Here is a 16,620-nt window from a genome sequence, read left to right on the forward strand (position 1 = left end):
AGTATTTACATACATTGATGAGATTCTTCCCAAATCTCATCTCCAGTTGAGTCAGCCTTTCTTCACAGGTGAGACGCTCCAGTGTCTTCACCATCTTCACAGCCTTTGCTGGACTCTCGCCTGTATGTCCATGCCACTCTTGTACTAGGGACCTCCAAAGTGGACACACTACTCCAGGAATGGCCATACCAGTGCAGAGTAGAGGGGCAGGATTTCCTCCCTCAACCTGCTGTCAACGCTCCTAATGCAGCCCAGGAGCCCACTGAACTTCTTTGTTACAAGAGCCCATTGCTGGCTCCACCTGGACCCTGGTCCTTCACTGCCAAGCTGCTTCCACCTGGTTGTCCCCCAGCATGTATAGCTGCATGGGCTTGCTCCTCTCCAGCTGCAGGAGTTTGCAATTCTCCTAGTTGAACCAGCCTCCTGTTGCTCCAGTATGTAAAGGCTGCATCTCCTCTACAGATGGTAGATTAATTACAATCTGACATCTAGTCAGGTTTTTAGTTCTGCACAAGGATTATCTTGAAGGGGTGAGGTAAACCATCCACACAAACAGACACAGTTTTGTGAGATAACTACTTTCACACTGAACTTCCACAGGATCAGCAGAAAATTATTAAATTATCCACTACTTGGTAGAAATTTTGCAAAGTTAAAAAAAAAATCAATATTTAATTACAAAGAAAGGCCTGAAATATCTGATCTAACAGTCTAACAAATGCTTGGAAGCTACTTTCCTGAGTAGCAACTCCTCTGCTTTAGCTCAGGTAGTGCAACAGGCTCTGACTCTGGATTATTATTTTCAACACAAAGCTAAATTTGAAGTTCTGACAGGAAAGAGTAGCTATTACCTTTGTCACCGGGGACATGGGAATAGACAGATTTCCAATTAAAATGGATTTGGCAGGAAATATAACTGCCAAAATGTATTTGAGGGACATTTGACATATTTTCATTTTACAACTCTAACAATTGTATCTGTTGCTAGGGACTCTTCTATTAACTACTTGGATGTGGAATTCATTTCTATCACACTGGTAAAACATAAAAGACTGCTGTCACTTGTCTGGTTACTGATAAAGTTATTTCTTGAAGTTCTATATCCAAGGTCTCATTTGGAATACAACCAAGTAGTACTTGAAACGAAAGAAAATTGGACCGGTCCTGCAAGTCATAACTGGAAATGTTTTCTCTTGAAAAAGGATTCCAATCAAACACCTTGGAAAATACTCAACAGTAGCTTCCAACAAAAGTATCTTGGCATTTCACATCATCACAGAACTAAAATGGTCACCTGACAGTACTCGAGTGAGTCTATCAGCTATACGTTAATGACTTTAAATAAGAACTGGTATATTAAGTCCTTAATATACCAGTCTCTACAGCCTCTCTACAGCCTAGTAGTTCCTTCTTCAATATAAAGATAATCTTCCATTTATAAGAGTATCTTAAGAAGCAAAACCAGTAAACAGGTAGAAATATATTCATACTTTGCATATCAACAGTATGAATCTAACAGCATTCCAAAAATAAAGTCTCCAATGCTACATGCAGGGATATTACCATGAAATTCATTTTACCTCTATGACAAAATACATTTTGATGTAACAACTGAGAATGTGAAGTGCAGCATTAAAATGCTAAAACAACTCAAAGATTTGTCACTGCATAATTTTGCTTCCCAGAAACTACTCATCTTACCCTTGTTTTGCTGTATTTGCATTAGTCTCCAAGTCACCCCAAGCAATCTGTTCACTTGCTTGCTACTCAACTTGCTGCCATCCTGAAGAGTGTCTGTCACAAATTTCCTTATCATGTCCAGCCAACCAGAGTCCGTCTGAAGCGTTGAAGCACTTGCTAACGAAACCATTATGTCACACAAGGTTAAATTCAGTAAAAGATGGTCTATGTTGTTTGAGGATTTCATACAGTTCCTGTTGCTAAGGGGAGGAGGGGGGAGAACAGAAAGATTTAAAAAAATTATTTTTGAAATAAAAATGGACACCAGCTGATACCCCTAGTACATACACCAGTGTTCTACATAGACTGCAAAGGGGCAGAACAATTTCAGAACAACGTTAGCATGAATTTAGTCTCACATCTGGGTGCTGAGACAGGAGACAAGTTACTACTGGCCTGCAGCAAAACAGAATTAGCGCATCTGTTCTGATAGCTCAATAGTGAAGAAATGTGTGTTTAGCTTCTGCACCAGTACTGCTTTGCCCTACAGGACAGTCACAGTGTCCCTGCCCATCTTCCCTACTAGCTGTCCTCACCCAACCTCATAATACAACTAGAGAAATGGAAGTGAAAAGAATGTTTGAATTAAGTTTAATGTAATTCAGCAGTCATCTGAAGAAAACCTGCAGAAATATGAAACCAGTCAGCCTAAAAAAATTAGCATTTAGCAATATGCAAATTCCAGATCAACAGTTGAATAAAATACTTTAATTTCCCTAAGGCAGCACTTCATTTTCTACTAGATGCTATTCAGACAGCTTCCTATACAATATTTTACAAAGAACAACTAAAACTTCTCAATTTAAACCTTCCTACAACTGCATCTCCACAGAAATATGCAATAAAAAGTTTTATTTTCCACCATTAAAAATTTAATATTTGGTAAAGCATGTGAATCACATTTGTCCTACTTCTCTTATGGAATTAAAAGCTGCTACGTGACATTAATTTAACTCTTACCTTTTGCATGGATCTTTTTTTTTGTGCTTTACTGAATCTTGTAAAGAATAAGGAAAATGACGCATGAAGTGGTGCTTGAAATCAACAAGGTAATTCATTCGAAGCCATAGTTCCTGTTAAGGAAAGCAGATGATAGACAGAAAACATGGTAGCAATCCAGACAATTATGTTCCAAAATTCATTACTGGAATCAATGAAACTAGGAACCTTAGCTTCTCATTCCTAGTGGTTTATACATCTTTACTTTCAAGTGATGTGCATGAAGATCCACAAAACAAGGGAGTGTAACAAGAGGTTGTAAGTTAAGGCTGAGCAACATGTTGCTAACTGAACCACTTTATTTTTAGCACATATTGATGTGGATACATGCAATACTAATCTGAACTACAGATCGGAATGAAAGTACTTTTATATCAATTTATCAGGGTTCTTAAAATCAGAGGGGACTCTGTGTTTTAATGGAAAACTCAGGACAGTTGTTGCAAGTTAAACATTCTGATACTTCTTTCACCATTCCCTGTCATTAATATCCTTGTGACTGAAAACCCACTGACAAAACATTTTCCAGCAGAGGCTACTCTTACAGAAAAATGATTCAGTATTTTAAAATAATTTTGCTTGGCATGCTAGCAGATAGTCACCATTCCAAAGTGAACAGCAGAACTCACTACTAAAAAAGCCTGCATTGCTATCAAATTGATCAGGCAGAATAATCTTTTGATATTCAACTATTAAGAGCAGAGAATGGCCATTAAACTATTTCAAAAATCAATATCTTTCTGACAAGCATATTCAGAGTGGTTTTCCACAGTGACTGTAATAACCACTTTGGCCTATAAGCCCAAGGGCTATTAAATAAGCAAACCTTTAATTTTCAAACTGAGCCATTTGAATGCATTTTGTATATAAAGGTAACCATAAAGACAAAACAAACCATTAATCTAAAATAAGATTTGTCCCAAAAACCAAAATTTGCTCCAAAAACAAAAAGACAAGTTCTATGAACCGCAGATTTTTTTTTTCTTTGCACAAACAACTTAAGGTCATAATCCAACTGTGTGTACTCAAAGCAGTTCATATCTTGACAGAGGAGCATGCCATTCATGTGACCAAAAGACAGGCACCCTATGGCTAAGGGCGGCAGCTCTCCAGGATCCTACAGAAAAAGGCCAGGGACACTAGGCTGCCACAGGAATTTACCAGGTCAAGCGCCTGTTTTTTCCCCACTTCCAAGAGGGCCGCTAGAAAAGATGAAGAAGAAAAAACAGGAACAGTGTGCTTTGCTCAGACACACTGAATCCATCCCTCACAGCTAGGTATGTTTGGTAACTTTGGTCTAACGCAATGATTCCACAGATGTTTTCCAGTCATTATCCCATGTGTAGCTTTTCCTTTAGCAAAGGGCCCTACACAGTCCTATACACAGGTTAAAAACCAAGAGCTGTCAAAACATTCCTTCCAACTAGTCAATAGCCAAATTCTCCAATTTGTAAAATTTTTGGAAAAGCAGCAAAAGTTACCAAAAAAAGCAATTCAGTTATATAAGTAAAATACAGAGAAAATAACTGGGACAAAAAGGATACTGAGGATACTGACTAAAATCCTTTTTGTTTCAATGTCTCACAACCCTACCAATCACAACACAGCAACACAGATTGCACAAATATAAATTTGTTCCAATTTATATTCTCAAGGTTATCTGAGAGACAAAATGCTCTTCTCCATTACCACTTCCAGTTTCAAAACCTTTGCGCTGCAATCAAGGAGGATTCCTGAAGACTATTTACTGAACTCATGGCTCAGTTCAACGATTTTTTTTCTACAGTAAGAGGCAACAAAATCCAGATTCAAAATCTACTCAACACCTAGGCTTTTTCTCTCTTAACGAAGTATCTTCAGTACTTCAAATCACCAAACCACTATTTTTTTATCAAAACAAAATGAACTGTCATCATTATGCCAGGATCATTTCTCCCTTACCATTTTGTATGTTTCATCATGTCGCTTTGTGAGTTTCCACAATAAATGTATTATGCTAAGAACTTGCTGCATAAGCTGCTGAGATTCTGATTCCAAAAGGTTTCCAAGAATAGGAGCTGATTGTGCAGGAGATGCTTCAATCCAGCACTCAATCAGTAATGGAATTATTATCTCAATAAAACTTTTTAAGTTTTCAGCCGAGGACAGGCCTTTTTCTGCACTGTCCATTACACTTGTCAGAGACCTAAACAACAAAAGCAAAAAAGCATAAAAATATAAAGATCACACCTTTCAAAAGAAGATTACAGTAATTCCTGTTTTCTGAATAATTGGAAAAGTTACTTTTTTAACGCATTAAATATTTGCTAGCTTTCTTGCTAGATATTTCAGTAAGGAAAAAAAAAAGGAGCTCAAACCATCTACAACAAACCTGCTCCCCAGGTCTCCCTGCAAGTTTGTGTGCTTCTTTTAATAACTTCCTAGATTTCAGTATTTCTTTCCCCATTGTTACATGAAATGTAGAAATGCAATATGCATTATCCTATCACCTTCAACCAACAGGAAAGAATTAAATATGTTCAGCACAACAAAATAGTAAAAAGCCTCTTCTAAGCTCATTAAAGCAAAATAACGAAGCTGACTACAAGGTGTTATCAAATGCATGAGGTTTATTACAGTTAATAACCATCTCCAACTATAACAAACACAATGTTTTACATATAAAATGTTGAAAAAATGTTCCTGTAAAAATATACCTGTGGTTCTCACCCAATGTCTAGCTATTATATTCAGAAAAGCAACTAAACATAAAACTATCTGACAATGAAATTTTAAAATTTTAGAAACTAAGACACAGTTTAAATTAATATAATATCTGCCAGAAATCAAGAAAACCAATTCTTTTTCTCTTCCCACTCAAAAATCACTTTGTGTCTCTGAAAGGATAATCAACATATATGACCCAACCCTGCTACTTGATAAATTCAATCAATTTGTATCCAATTTAAAAAGAAGATTCTTCAAAAGAACTAAAACCCTGAATGAATCCTGTTAATTTTAAGGAGTACAGATTCCTAAAAAAAAAAGGCAACAGTTTGTAAAATTTGTAAAATTGTTTTCCATTATAATTTTGTTTCCTAATAGCAGGGAATTCGTATTATAATTCTAATTTCCTAACACACATAAGATTAGCACACTGAACCTCCTGCTAAACTCCCTTCTATTTCAGTGATGATCTCCAAGTCATTTTTCTTTACATATTCACTCAAAACAGGAACTGAAAAACTTTCCACAGACCTGCCGAAGTTTTGTTTACTAATATTTTAATTTCATATTGAAGATATAAAGCAGTTTTCCTAGTCACTTCTAAATTATCCAATTAGCTATATAACCTTCTATGAAGCTACATGTTGTTGCCATCATCTATAATACAAATAACAAAAGAAAATTTTATTCTGCAGTTTCTTTCTACTTAATATCAGTGTATCAAGAAAATTACTAAATCAAAACAAACCCAGGTATTAAAAAGTATAAAAGGAACAGGGAGGAAAAAAAATAAAAACAAAGTGTGAGATGAACACAAGCTATTTTTCAATGAAGGCAAGATGGGGGAGAGAACTTAGATCTCCAGACCAAAATAAAAAGGATTAATAGAAACATAACTGATCATAAGAAAAAAAAAAAAATTGCTTTACTTTTACTTGCTACAATTATCAAACATGTTAAACTTTATAAAGCTTAGCTTTAACTAACATATCCAATAAATATAATTTGGTTTATTTGTCAGGTTTTTTTGCCTTATTTCATTTCTGTAGTGCAGGTAATGCAGTAGACACTGCCTTCTTTCAGACTAGAAAGTTTAAGATGAATGGTTCTATCTCAGACTTTTTAACTCTCAGTCATCTCAAATACAGCAGACAAATCCCATATTTCACTTTCAATCACAATGAATTCTAAAGCCTGTTGATACCAACACTATAATCTCATTGAAAGTGAGATTGGCCTGTAAATGCTATGCTGTGACAGGATTATGCTCTCAGATGAGAGTCTGAAATTTCAGTAATTGGTGGAATAGTTCTGAAATAGTAGTCTTTAGTAATTTATTTTCTAAAAAATACCTGATATTACAGCAGAACTCTGGAATTCTAGAAATTTATTTAATGAACCCAGAAACCTCCCAGTTAAAAAGTGAATAGTGCATGAAACCTGAGAAACTGGTAATCCATACTGGAAGTATAACACACACACACAACTATTTCAGTACTTTTCTGAAACAAGGAATGGAAAAAGAAAGAATTCATGCCAAAAGGGATACTCCTTCCAGCTGCTGAAAGCATTGGGGTAAGAATACTTAGCATAGCTTTCATGTACCCCTGCAGAAGAAGCCCCTGTTTCTCAAGATATTCAAGATATTCAAGGTTAACAATGAAAGTGTAAAATAAAATTGAAGTGCTAGTAACAGATGATGACAAAATATTAAAGCAATCTGTCCAGCATTTATTTGATTAGTACAGCATACTTAACAATACAGGTTCACTCGACCTGGGCAGGTTTGATGCCAATTGCACTGTCACATATCTGTTATCACTACTCTTGAGTGGTAGGGGACTCTTGGAAACACAGCAAAGCTTATTACCTTTATACCAGAATAAAAGCCTGTTGAAGGGAGCTGCAAGATATTTGTGTACCCCCTAAGCTGCCATTTTTCTTTAAAATGCCAGCATTTTTATACAGCAGGACGAAACAAAAATTGTGTAAATATCTGCCTTTTGATAGTGAGAAGACAATAGAAATTCAGCAAAGGGAAGTCAAGGAAGCATAAAAGAAATAGAAAATAAAAACAACTTGCTGTTCTTTAAAACAGGGAATGTCTTGGAAGTTAAGTTTTTATGACTTGCAGTTTAAGCCAGGTTACTTGTCCTCCTTTTCTGTGTGCACTGCCAAATGCAGCAAACACACAGCACACCGAGTGAACTGCATTTTCCTTTTCTCTTTGATGTACATGTACATATTTATTGGCTATGCTTCATCTTCCATTTCAGTTTCTCAAGTAATTTTTTCTTTTCTCTGCAGCTTCATATTGTCCTCTCTCAGCAGAATCTGAAGCTCAACTGTTTCTCTTCCAGTCACAACAAAAAAAAACCAAAAACACACGCCTTGGTACCACCACATTTGAGTTGTGAAGGCTGTTTTTCCACACCTGAAATGAGTTTGATGCAAAAAGCAGCACAGTCAGCACATAATGCAGAGAACATATTTGAACAATTTCCTAATACACCACAATTTTTAATTTATACACCGTAGAAAGATCTAGCATACAACAGAAGATAATGAAGTCTTAAGAGTTACATCATCGAATCATCCAGCATTCCAAGCACAGAATCTATCCTTTTTATTAAACAGTAATACTGCAAACTGATTCAGAAAATCTCATTCCATAATCACTAGGTTATCAGTGACATGTCAGCCCTGTCCAATGAGCTCGCAAGATTAAATAGATAAAGGAACTATTTTCAACAAAATTGAAACTTACTTGCAGTATCAGTGAGAAGACCATCAATACACACACACTGCAAATAATTAGTTATGGTTTGGTCAACTCATTATCCTTAGCTAGTCACAGACTTGACTATTTGACTTTAAACACTCACACACTGAGTATTGTACCTCTTATTACAAGTAATTTCTGTCCTTGCAGTACTGGCACAGGCCTGGGAATGCCCATAAAAGGCAACAATTGGGGTTGCAAGTGACAGAATTAAACACCTTTAGATTATTAGAAATTCTTTCAGTGGCCAATACAAAAACCACCACCACAATTCTTTGCTATTGGAAACTTCACACATAGTCACTAAAACAAGCTTTACCCTTGTGAAAAACAAATACACCAAAAATATGCACAAATGCAATAAAATGAGAACATTTTAGTACCTTCAGCAGATGATCCTTCCCTTTCTATTCTTCTCTTCTGCTGCCATCAGCTTGCTTTGCCAATCTCGCCTTGGATTCTAGCCATGTTTCCTTCTATTCTTCTGGCTCCTCCTTATGCTTGCAAACATCTTTTTGTAAGTATTTATAACCAGAAGCACATCACGACGTTCCACCAAAATCTAGCTCCTCAGAAAAGCGGAATCCAATTCAGGTGACACCAGATGTAAAGTTTATTTTCCTAGACCTTGGATACAATGCATCTTCAGCTATTACACGGCCTGGTACATCATACACTGCATATCACCCAGGGCACAATACAAGCATCCTCTGATACACAGTGGTCCACAACTGTGTGCTTCTGACTGCAAAAATGAACTCAGTAGAACTGTTCTGTGCTCAGCACTGAACCCTTCCCCTGCCTCAAGGGGGCATCACCAGCCTAGCTGCCAGCTAAAATTTTACAGCAGATACTTCTGGTCATGACTGAATACTTATGCTGAAAACCACTTTTAGGAGAATAAGCTGACCTTCTTACTTAGCCTAATATGTTTCCTATACCTACCAAAAGTAATATGCTGCCTCTCTAGAAGAGTAGGAATATCTGTCTCTCCCTGACAGAGATGGAAAACACCTGCCAATTCAGGTCAACCTGTGGTTTTCAGCAAGAACACCTCTTCTTCTGTCCTTCATTCCTTCAAAGATGTAAGACAGACATAGTAATGGAGTAGGCAGTGGGTTTTAAACCCCTTTTTGCCACTGACTTCCTAGATGAATTTGGCATAACTGCTTCATACCTCTTACTTTGTCTTCTCAGCAGTAAAACAAGTATTGTGGTTTTTCTTCAAACCACCTTGGTATCTACCAGGAACAGAGCTGTGTAACAGCTAAACTGCTTCCATTTTTTAAATCACCATTCCAGGTCTCCTGCCAGCAGGTATGTAGCATCCATAGTAACGTGTGTGAGGATGGCAATGTTCAAAAAGAACCATAAAGTGAGGTGGGAGGTTCACCTCTAGTGGGTGAATCAGAGAGGAGGAAGAGAAATCAAAACAGTTGTTTATTTTTCCCTTAACTTCAGCTCACATCTGTTTAGAGTACTACTGAAAACCCACACAAACCTTTCTGTGACTAAGCACACTGCACTTTCATATTCATCAGCATGTCTCAGCCAAGACATCTTTCATCCACAGTGAGTATATAAACCAGTGAAGTTATCAAAATATCTAGAATTGGAAACTCAGCAGAACTTCATACCACCAGACACTGCCACTTTAAAAAGGATCTGCTGTCTTTTTTAAAAGGAGCTACAGTCAAAGATAACAGACTCCTAAGCTTATGATAGACTCTTGAAGGTAAAAGCACAAAATTTCAGTAAAATTCATTATCACAAATGAGCTTAGGTTTCACATAAAGCAATTTGCCTACTTGCCCCTAGGTCTTTTAGACATCCTGCAAGAAGCTGTCAGTTTACATTCCAAAAATATCCCAATAGAGCTGGTAATCCAAAATTATCATTAATAGCATAAAATAAAGACTTGATAATGGAAAGGTTCATGATATACACATAATACAGTTATCTGCTGTATTTTTAAGCCCCTGCAGTAAGACTACAAATTACGCAAAGTGTCCTAAAATATGGCTAAGGGACAATCCCACTAAAAAAAATAAATTGCAATCACACAGCTGAAATTAATTCCCAAACGAGTCAACATTTTCTCACCTCAGTCTAAATGTTGAGTTGATCTTTGGTCGTAAGCCACCAGCCAGTTGTATATGTTGCTGATTATTTGCATGGAGCTTCCAACTAACACATATTGGGTGCCTCACAGAATGAGAGCTGTCCTTCTGCTCTTGAAGCCCTTCATCCTCTGTATCACTGGATCCATCTACCACTGCTTGCAGAAACTTCTTGAGCCTGGTAAGTACATTTAACCTCCACTGCTGAGAAGTTACTCTGCGATTTGGGTTAACAGAGAGCATCCAGAAAAGTTTGTCCCTGCTTTTCAGTCTTTTTGAGAGTTGCTGGTGAGAAATAAGCTCAACAAAATTCTTCAACAATATAACGCTGCGGTCTGTAAGAAGAGTTGGGTATGCTTCCAATAAAACGTCCAAGACTTTCAATGAATCTTCCTGAATTCCCTCACTGATATGAGTCATGGCACTAGAGAGATGGGCACTTACCAAAGGAAAAAATGGAGCAATCTGTTCTGCTCTTATTTTTGAAGCCAAGAACTGCAGCAGGTGAACAGCTGCTCCTCTGACACTGGAATCTTTGTCTGTAAACACAGCTGCCACCTCACTTATTATACTGGAAAAGTGTGCATCAATTACAAAGGGATACTGAGACAGGAGTTCTTTGAGTCCAAGAAGTGCATTATGCTTAACCCCAGGACTATAGTGATGCATCTGTGAGAGCAGATCCTAGAAGGAAACAAACATATACACTTGTCATCATTACTATTTTAAGCTGTTCAAACTTCCCCCATGTATTTTCTGCATATTTTTCCTAAGCACTTAAAAATACAGAATATTCTTGCGATGTACTGCTGTTCACAATAGCAAAATGTGTTTAGAATGAACATGGTATCCATTTTATAGCACAACAATAAACAAATAATTAGAATTCAGTGACATGGAAAACAAGATATAATGGCTTGTCCTTAGGCCTCATCCTTAAGTTTATGCACAATCCTACTGACTCAACAGAGGGATGACCAAAGGAAAGTCCTCTCACTCTTGTTCTCAAAAGCAGAACTACAAAACCTCAGCCTGAATAGCTTTCCTCCATTTAAGCAGAAAGCTGCAAGAGACAGAAGACACAAAGGAAAACAAATCCACCCTGCAGAGAAATACAAGATATTGCAGTAAACATAGTCAACCTAGATAAAACGCAAGCAATTTTCAGTCATTTCAGAATGTAATATCACAGTATACCTTTATGTTAAGTTTTCTATTTTGTGTAGGAAGCACTCCATCTTCTTTAAGCTGCTCAGGAATTTGTATGGCCTTTGTTTTGAAGGTAGTATCAGTTGCATTCTCTAGTTTAGGCTTTTTTTTCCCAACTTTTAATTTCACTTTCTGGAAATCCTCCTGACGTTTTCTTTTTTTAGTCATTCTGATTCTCTGCAAAGAGAATTTAATTTGATTAAAACCACAACAAAAGTAGTTTTTCCACCAAAGAGCAGCAGCCTCCTAACAATAGCTACTGTTTTCATTATTTTGTCTATGCATAAATGAGTGTCCACTCCTGAGACAAGATGCTAGACTAAACAGACATGCAGACTGATTCCATGCAGCTGTTCGTTCTTCCAGTGTCCAGAAAACATTCTGCTGCTGCTCCTTTGGCCGTCTCTGCTCTGAGAACTACTTTATTAAAAAGCATCCAGATATCTGCATCTGCCACTGCTTTATCGAGAGTTAAGTTGATGATTTGGTTTTGTTTTAAAAAGTTCCTGCCAACAGAGTAACTTTTTACATACCCAATTCTAGTCAAGCCAAGGAGCTCAGCGAACCATTCCCTTTCAATTGTACGCTGATTACCAAGTCCATTGCTAACAGCACACAGCCTGCACATGTGCAATCGTAGGTTTAAATAGGCCTTCACCACAAAAGGACACAAAAAAATCTAGGAAAACTTACACTGAAAATACCAGTCTGAGCATTTTAATATAACCAGAAGTAGGGGAAAAGAAGAGGTCAAATGAGTAACTACAGACTAAAAAAAAAAAAAGAAGAAAAATACATTTTTAATAAGGCCTAAGAAATGAGGTATCTGAGCCATTATACTTGTAAGCTGTACAAACATACTGGAATAGAGGCACAATAACCAAATTAAAACTGCCATAAGCTTCTAAATAGCTTTTTGGCTTTGTTCTAGCTGTTTTGATACTGAGGCACTCTTACTTCTATCAGGTTAAAAAAAAAAAACCACACTGACAAAGCCCCAACACACACTACACCACAGATTGTTTTATTTAATCCTCTCAAAAAAACCCCAAACAAACCACCCTCCACTTTCCCCACAAAAAAACCCTAAACAACAAAAAACTGAATCAAGAAAAACCCAAGCCAAAACTCCCAACAATACAACTGACTAAACCCAGAAATTTCTAAATAATATATTCAAACAATGATTCTCTTCTGGTGGATGTGATCATCATTCCTAGAGCTGATTTTCCCAATGGATTTCAAGCTGAAATTTGTGCTGTACTAGAGTATTTCATATACACATCAACAGAATAATCATTAAAGAATGTTTTAAAACAAGCTGTCATTTTCTATTATTTTAAAACAATATAAACAACTGATTACACCAACATTTGACTACAATTTAATTTCTCTTTTTCACATACCATACTATGTTAAAAAATTATATGCAAGACCACTTTAACTGAAGTACAAATTTGGCGTAAGTAATCTATCAACTCCAAAAGCTTTCAAAAAACTTGGAACCTGGTGCTGAAAGAAAAAGGTCCTTTAGTGTCCAACTATAACAACCATGGTTTTATAAATGTTTGATTTTTACCATATGCATTGTTTTAGGAAAGAACTACAAGAATTTCACTACATGATATATAGAAATAGCTAGAAGCTTTTGATGTAGAAGTTATTTCCATTTACAAGGCTTGCTTTTACAAGAGTAGATATCTGGCTTCCAATCAGCATAAAAACTTCACAATACAGGTGTGCACAAAAATGAACAAGGTCAATTAAGTTCTTTTAAAGGAGGAGGCTTGTAAAATATCCTTTCTCCTACTGAAAGCAGCACAAAAAATACCTCACAAAAATATTCTGGGAATAATTGGTAATCTAGGCCTACCCATTTCCAATTCATACGTACCATGCTACACCAGAAGATAAAATCCTTATAAAACCAAAACCATGGTCAAACACCACAATGGCTACATAATAAGACATCAGGTAAAACTGTATACAGCTGATGAAAGTATGTAACCATTTCAATGAAACTTCTTGCAGAAACAACTGCCTCTGACACAAATTGCATTTTACAAGGAGAGACTGTGGGAGCTGGGCCTGTTTAGTCTGCAGAAGACGGAAAGGGAATTCCATTATTGCATTTAAATTTCTCCAAGATGGGTGCCAAGAAGATGGTGCCAGAGTGTTTTCAGGGGAGCCCAGCAACAGGATGAGGAGCAATGGCTGTACACTGAAACACATGAAATTCCACCTCAACATGAAGAAGAAATTCTTTACTTTAAGGGTATAAGAGCAGAGGAACATGCTGCCCAATAAGGTCTCTGGAGAAAATCCAACCCACCTGGATGCATTCCTATGTCACCTGCTCTAGGTTATAGTGCCTTGGCAGGCAGACAGGACTAAATGATCTCCAGAGGTCCCTTCCAACCCTAACTAACCTGTGATTCTGTGTACTTTCACCAGGCCCTCCTCCAACAAGACTGAACACCTAACAGTTAAGCGCTAACACGGTTTTACAATCGGAAACATTAAAGCAACGTCCAATCGTTAAACATAAAGCCGAATGCAGTGCTTTTCAGACACCATTTCAGACGTCACTCAGGCTCGCAGAAAATATTCGGTTACAGGTGGGACCTCGGAACTCTTGGAGCTCTTTTCCAACTAAATGATTCTGCCTTCACTCCCTCGCAGCTCCCAAGTGGCATCCTTAGAGAACCTCATTACCTTGCTCAGTCAGGAAAATCCTGAGAAACCCGAAGGCAAGGCACACGCCCTGACTCCTCCGATCTGATAAGGATTTCCCCCCGGGCGAGCTCTCTCCCGGCACAGCACAGCGATACTTACAGGCGATCACCTCCGCGCGGCTCCCGCGCCGGCAGCGCATCCCCCGCCGCCGCCACCTGCACCGCCCGCCGCGCCGCGCACGCCGTACCCGAGCGCCGGAGCGGCCGCTCCTCCCGCGGGTCTAGGCCGTCACGCTGCCTCCCTCGCCGTCCCGGGACATCCTTCGGCTCGCTGCCCGAGCGCCGCGTCCCTCCGCCCCGCTCCAGTCGCTCTACGAGGCGTTCAAATAAAGGCGCGTCAGTGCCGGCCCGGCGCCGGGGAGGCCGCAAGTTCGGCCCCGGGAGCGCCGGGCGAGGCGGGAGCGGCGGCGGGGAGAAGCCGCCGGGGGACGTGCAGCAGGGGCGGCGGCGCGCGGCGGAGCCGATGCCTCCGGTTTCCCCGGGAGCGGCACCCGGCCCGCGGCGCGGCGGCTCCCGCTTTTCCCGCCGCCTCCCCGGCGCAGGGACGCGAGGGGAGGGCGGGTCGCACAAAAGGCGGGCGGCCCTTGGCGCAGGGGCCGGGCGAGCGCGGCGGCCCCGCGAGCAGGGACGGACGGAGAGGGGCCGCGCCGGGCCCGGGACCCCGACCCGCCTCCGCCCGCCTCCTCCCGCGCCGCCCGCGCGCGGCCGCCCGCTCACTCACCAACCACGCGCGCGGCAGCGCCGGCCCCGCTTCCGCCCCCGCCGAGCGCCTGCCCGGAAGCGGCCGCCCACGTGAGCGGCGCCGCCAGCGCCCGCCCCGCCCGCCAGCGCCACGCGCGCTTCCGCCGCGGCCGCACGCGCCGGCGCCCCCTGCCGGCCGGGCGGACCCAGGGGTCTCGCCGGCGTCCCCTGCCCGGCGGGAATGCGGCGCCGAGGCTCCGGCTCCGTCTGGGATAGGGCCGCGCTTGCGCACATCTGCCTCCAGAGGGAAAGGGGCGGGCAGGCACTGATCCCTTCTCCGAGATGACCAGTGACAGGACCCGAGGGAATGGCCTGAAGTTGTGTCACGGGAGGTTCAGGCTGGGTATCAGGGAAAGGTTCCTCACCCGGAGGGTGCTTGTGTTACGAACAAAAACATACAATTTAAACTTTTGGGGAATGTAGTTTGCAATGTATATACAAGGTTAAATGTTGTTGGTACAAGTAACAAATTGTGATTAGAAATGTAGTTAACAACCTGTCACAGCACGGATCCTGAGCATCCCAACCAGAAGACAAGAGAGAGACTTTAAAAGGCCTGGGGTGTCTGACACCGGGTCTGTCCTTGGAGCCGGTTTCTTTGGAAATACCTCTAGGTTACACTTAGAGGCTTTTGCTTCCAGTTGTTCGGTTTGTAATAAACAGGCTTACTTGTTTTTACTTAACTGGCCTCTTTTTTTGTTATTTTAAAGTTCCTTTGTAAGCCTGTCCACAACACCTGGGCACTGCAACAGGCTCCCCACGGGAGTGATCACAGCGCCAAACCTGAGTTCAAGGTGTGACTGTGCAAGGCTCTCAAGCACATGGTGTGATCTTGGGGTATCCTGTGCGGGAGACACCCCTGGCCAGGAGCTGAACTGGATGATTGCTGCGGGTCCCTTCCACACCTTGGCTTACTCTGTGGTGCTGTGAAGATGTACACCCTGCCCCTGAAGCATGGCTGCTCTGGCACCACAGCGGAAAGAAGAACACATTAATAATAACCAATACCCAAATAAGCACAAGTCCTGTGAGGAGCAGCTGAGGGAGCTGGGGTTATTTAATCTGCAGAAGAAGAGGCTGAAGGGGAACCTTATCACTCTCTACAACCACCTGAGAGTGTAGCCAGGTGTGGGTTGGCCTCTTCTCCCAGGCAATCAGCAACAGGGTGAGAGGCCAGACTCTTAATATGTATCAGGTGTAGTTGAGGTAGGACATTGGGACGAATTTCTCTACTGAAAAGGGTAGGACATTGGAATGGACTGCTCAGGAAGGTGATGGAGTCACCATCCCTGCAGGCATTTAAAGAAAGACAGAAGTGCCACTGTTTAGTACACATGATGGTGTTGGGTCATAGGTTAGGCTTGATCTGAGGCCTTTTCCAACCTATTTGATTCTGTGATTCTTCCAGTGAAGGCACTGCATTGGCATTTGAGGTTATTGTTATTATTTCACATACACAAGGTTATTATTTCCCATATAAACCATGTGGCATGCTTCACCAGATAAAGCTTACGCCATACCCAGATAAAGCTTGCTGCTCCAAAGGGGTAATGAATTCCCATATCAGAAAGAGAGTGCAAAACCCTGG

At 40.4% G+C, this 16,620-nt stretch overlaps 1 protein-coding gene across 5 annotated transcripts in view; it reads right to left on the bottom strand.

Annotated features, from left to right (window-relative positions):
- TEX10 (testis expressed 10) overlaps window positions 1-15,093 on the bottom strand; it is a 54,568-nt gene extending 39,475 nt beyond the window's left edge. For 3 of the 5 annotated variants that reach the window (XM_077784723.1, XM_077784720.1, XM_077784716.1), the window contains exons 1-7: window positions 15,013-15,093; window positions 14,392-14,602; window positions 11,545-11,733; window positions 10,331-11,031; window positions 4,681-4,924; window positions 2,701-2,813; window positions 1,702-1,940 (exon numbers count right to left, since the gene is read on the bottom strand). In XM_077784723.1, coding sequence (XP_077640849.1) covers window positions 1,702-1,940; window positions 2,701-2,813; window positions 4,681-4,924; window positions 10,331-11,031; window positions 11,545-11,724 — 1,477 coding nt within the window. In that variant the 5' untranslated portion in view covers window positions 11,725-11,733; window positions 14,392-14,602; window positions 15,013-15,093. Of the gene's footprint in view, window positions 1-1,701; window positions 1,941-2,700; window positions 2,814-4,680; window positions 4,925-10,330; window positions 11,032-11,544; window positions 11,734-12,089; window positions 12,590-14,391; window positions 14,603-15,012 lie in introns of those variants that run through there. The other 2 variants (XM_077784717.1, XM_077784718.1) reach the window with 2 other exon arrangements.
- Window positions 15,094-16,620: the final 1,527 nt, after the last annotated feature.

The sequence above is a fragment of the Lonchura striata genome, chromosome 1 (assembly GCF_046129695.1).
Source record: "Lonchura striata isolate bLonStr1 chromosome 1, bLonStr1.mat, whole genome shotgun sequence".
NCBI classification, from domain to species: domain Eukaryota; kingdom Metazoa; phylum Chordata; class Aves; order Passeriformes; family Estrildidae; genus Lonchura; species Lonchura striata.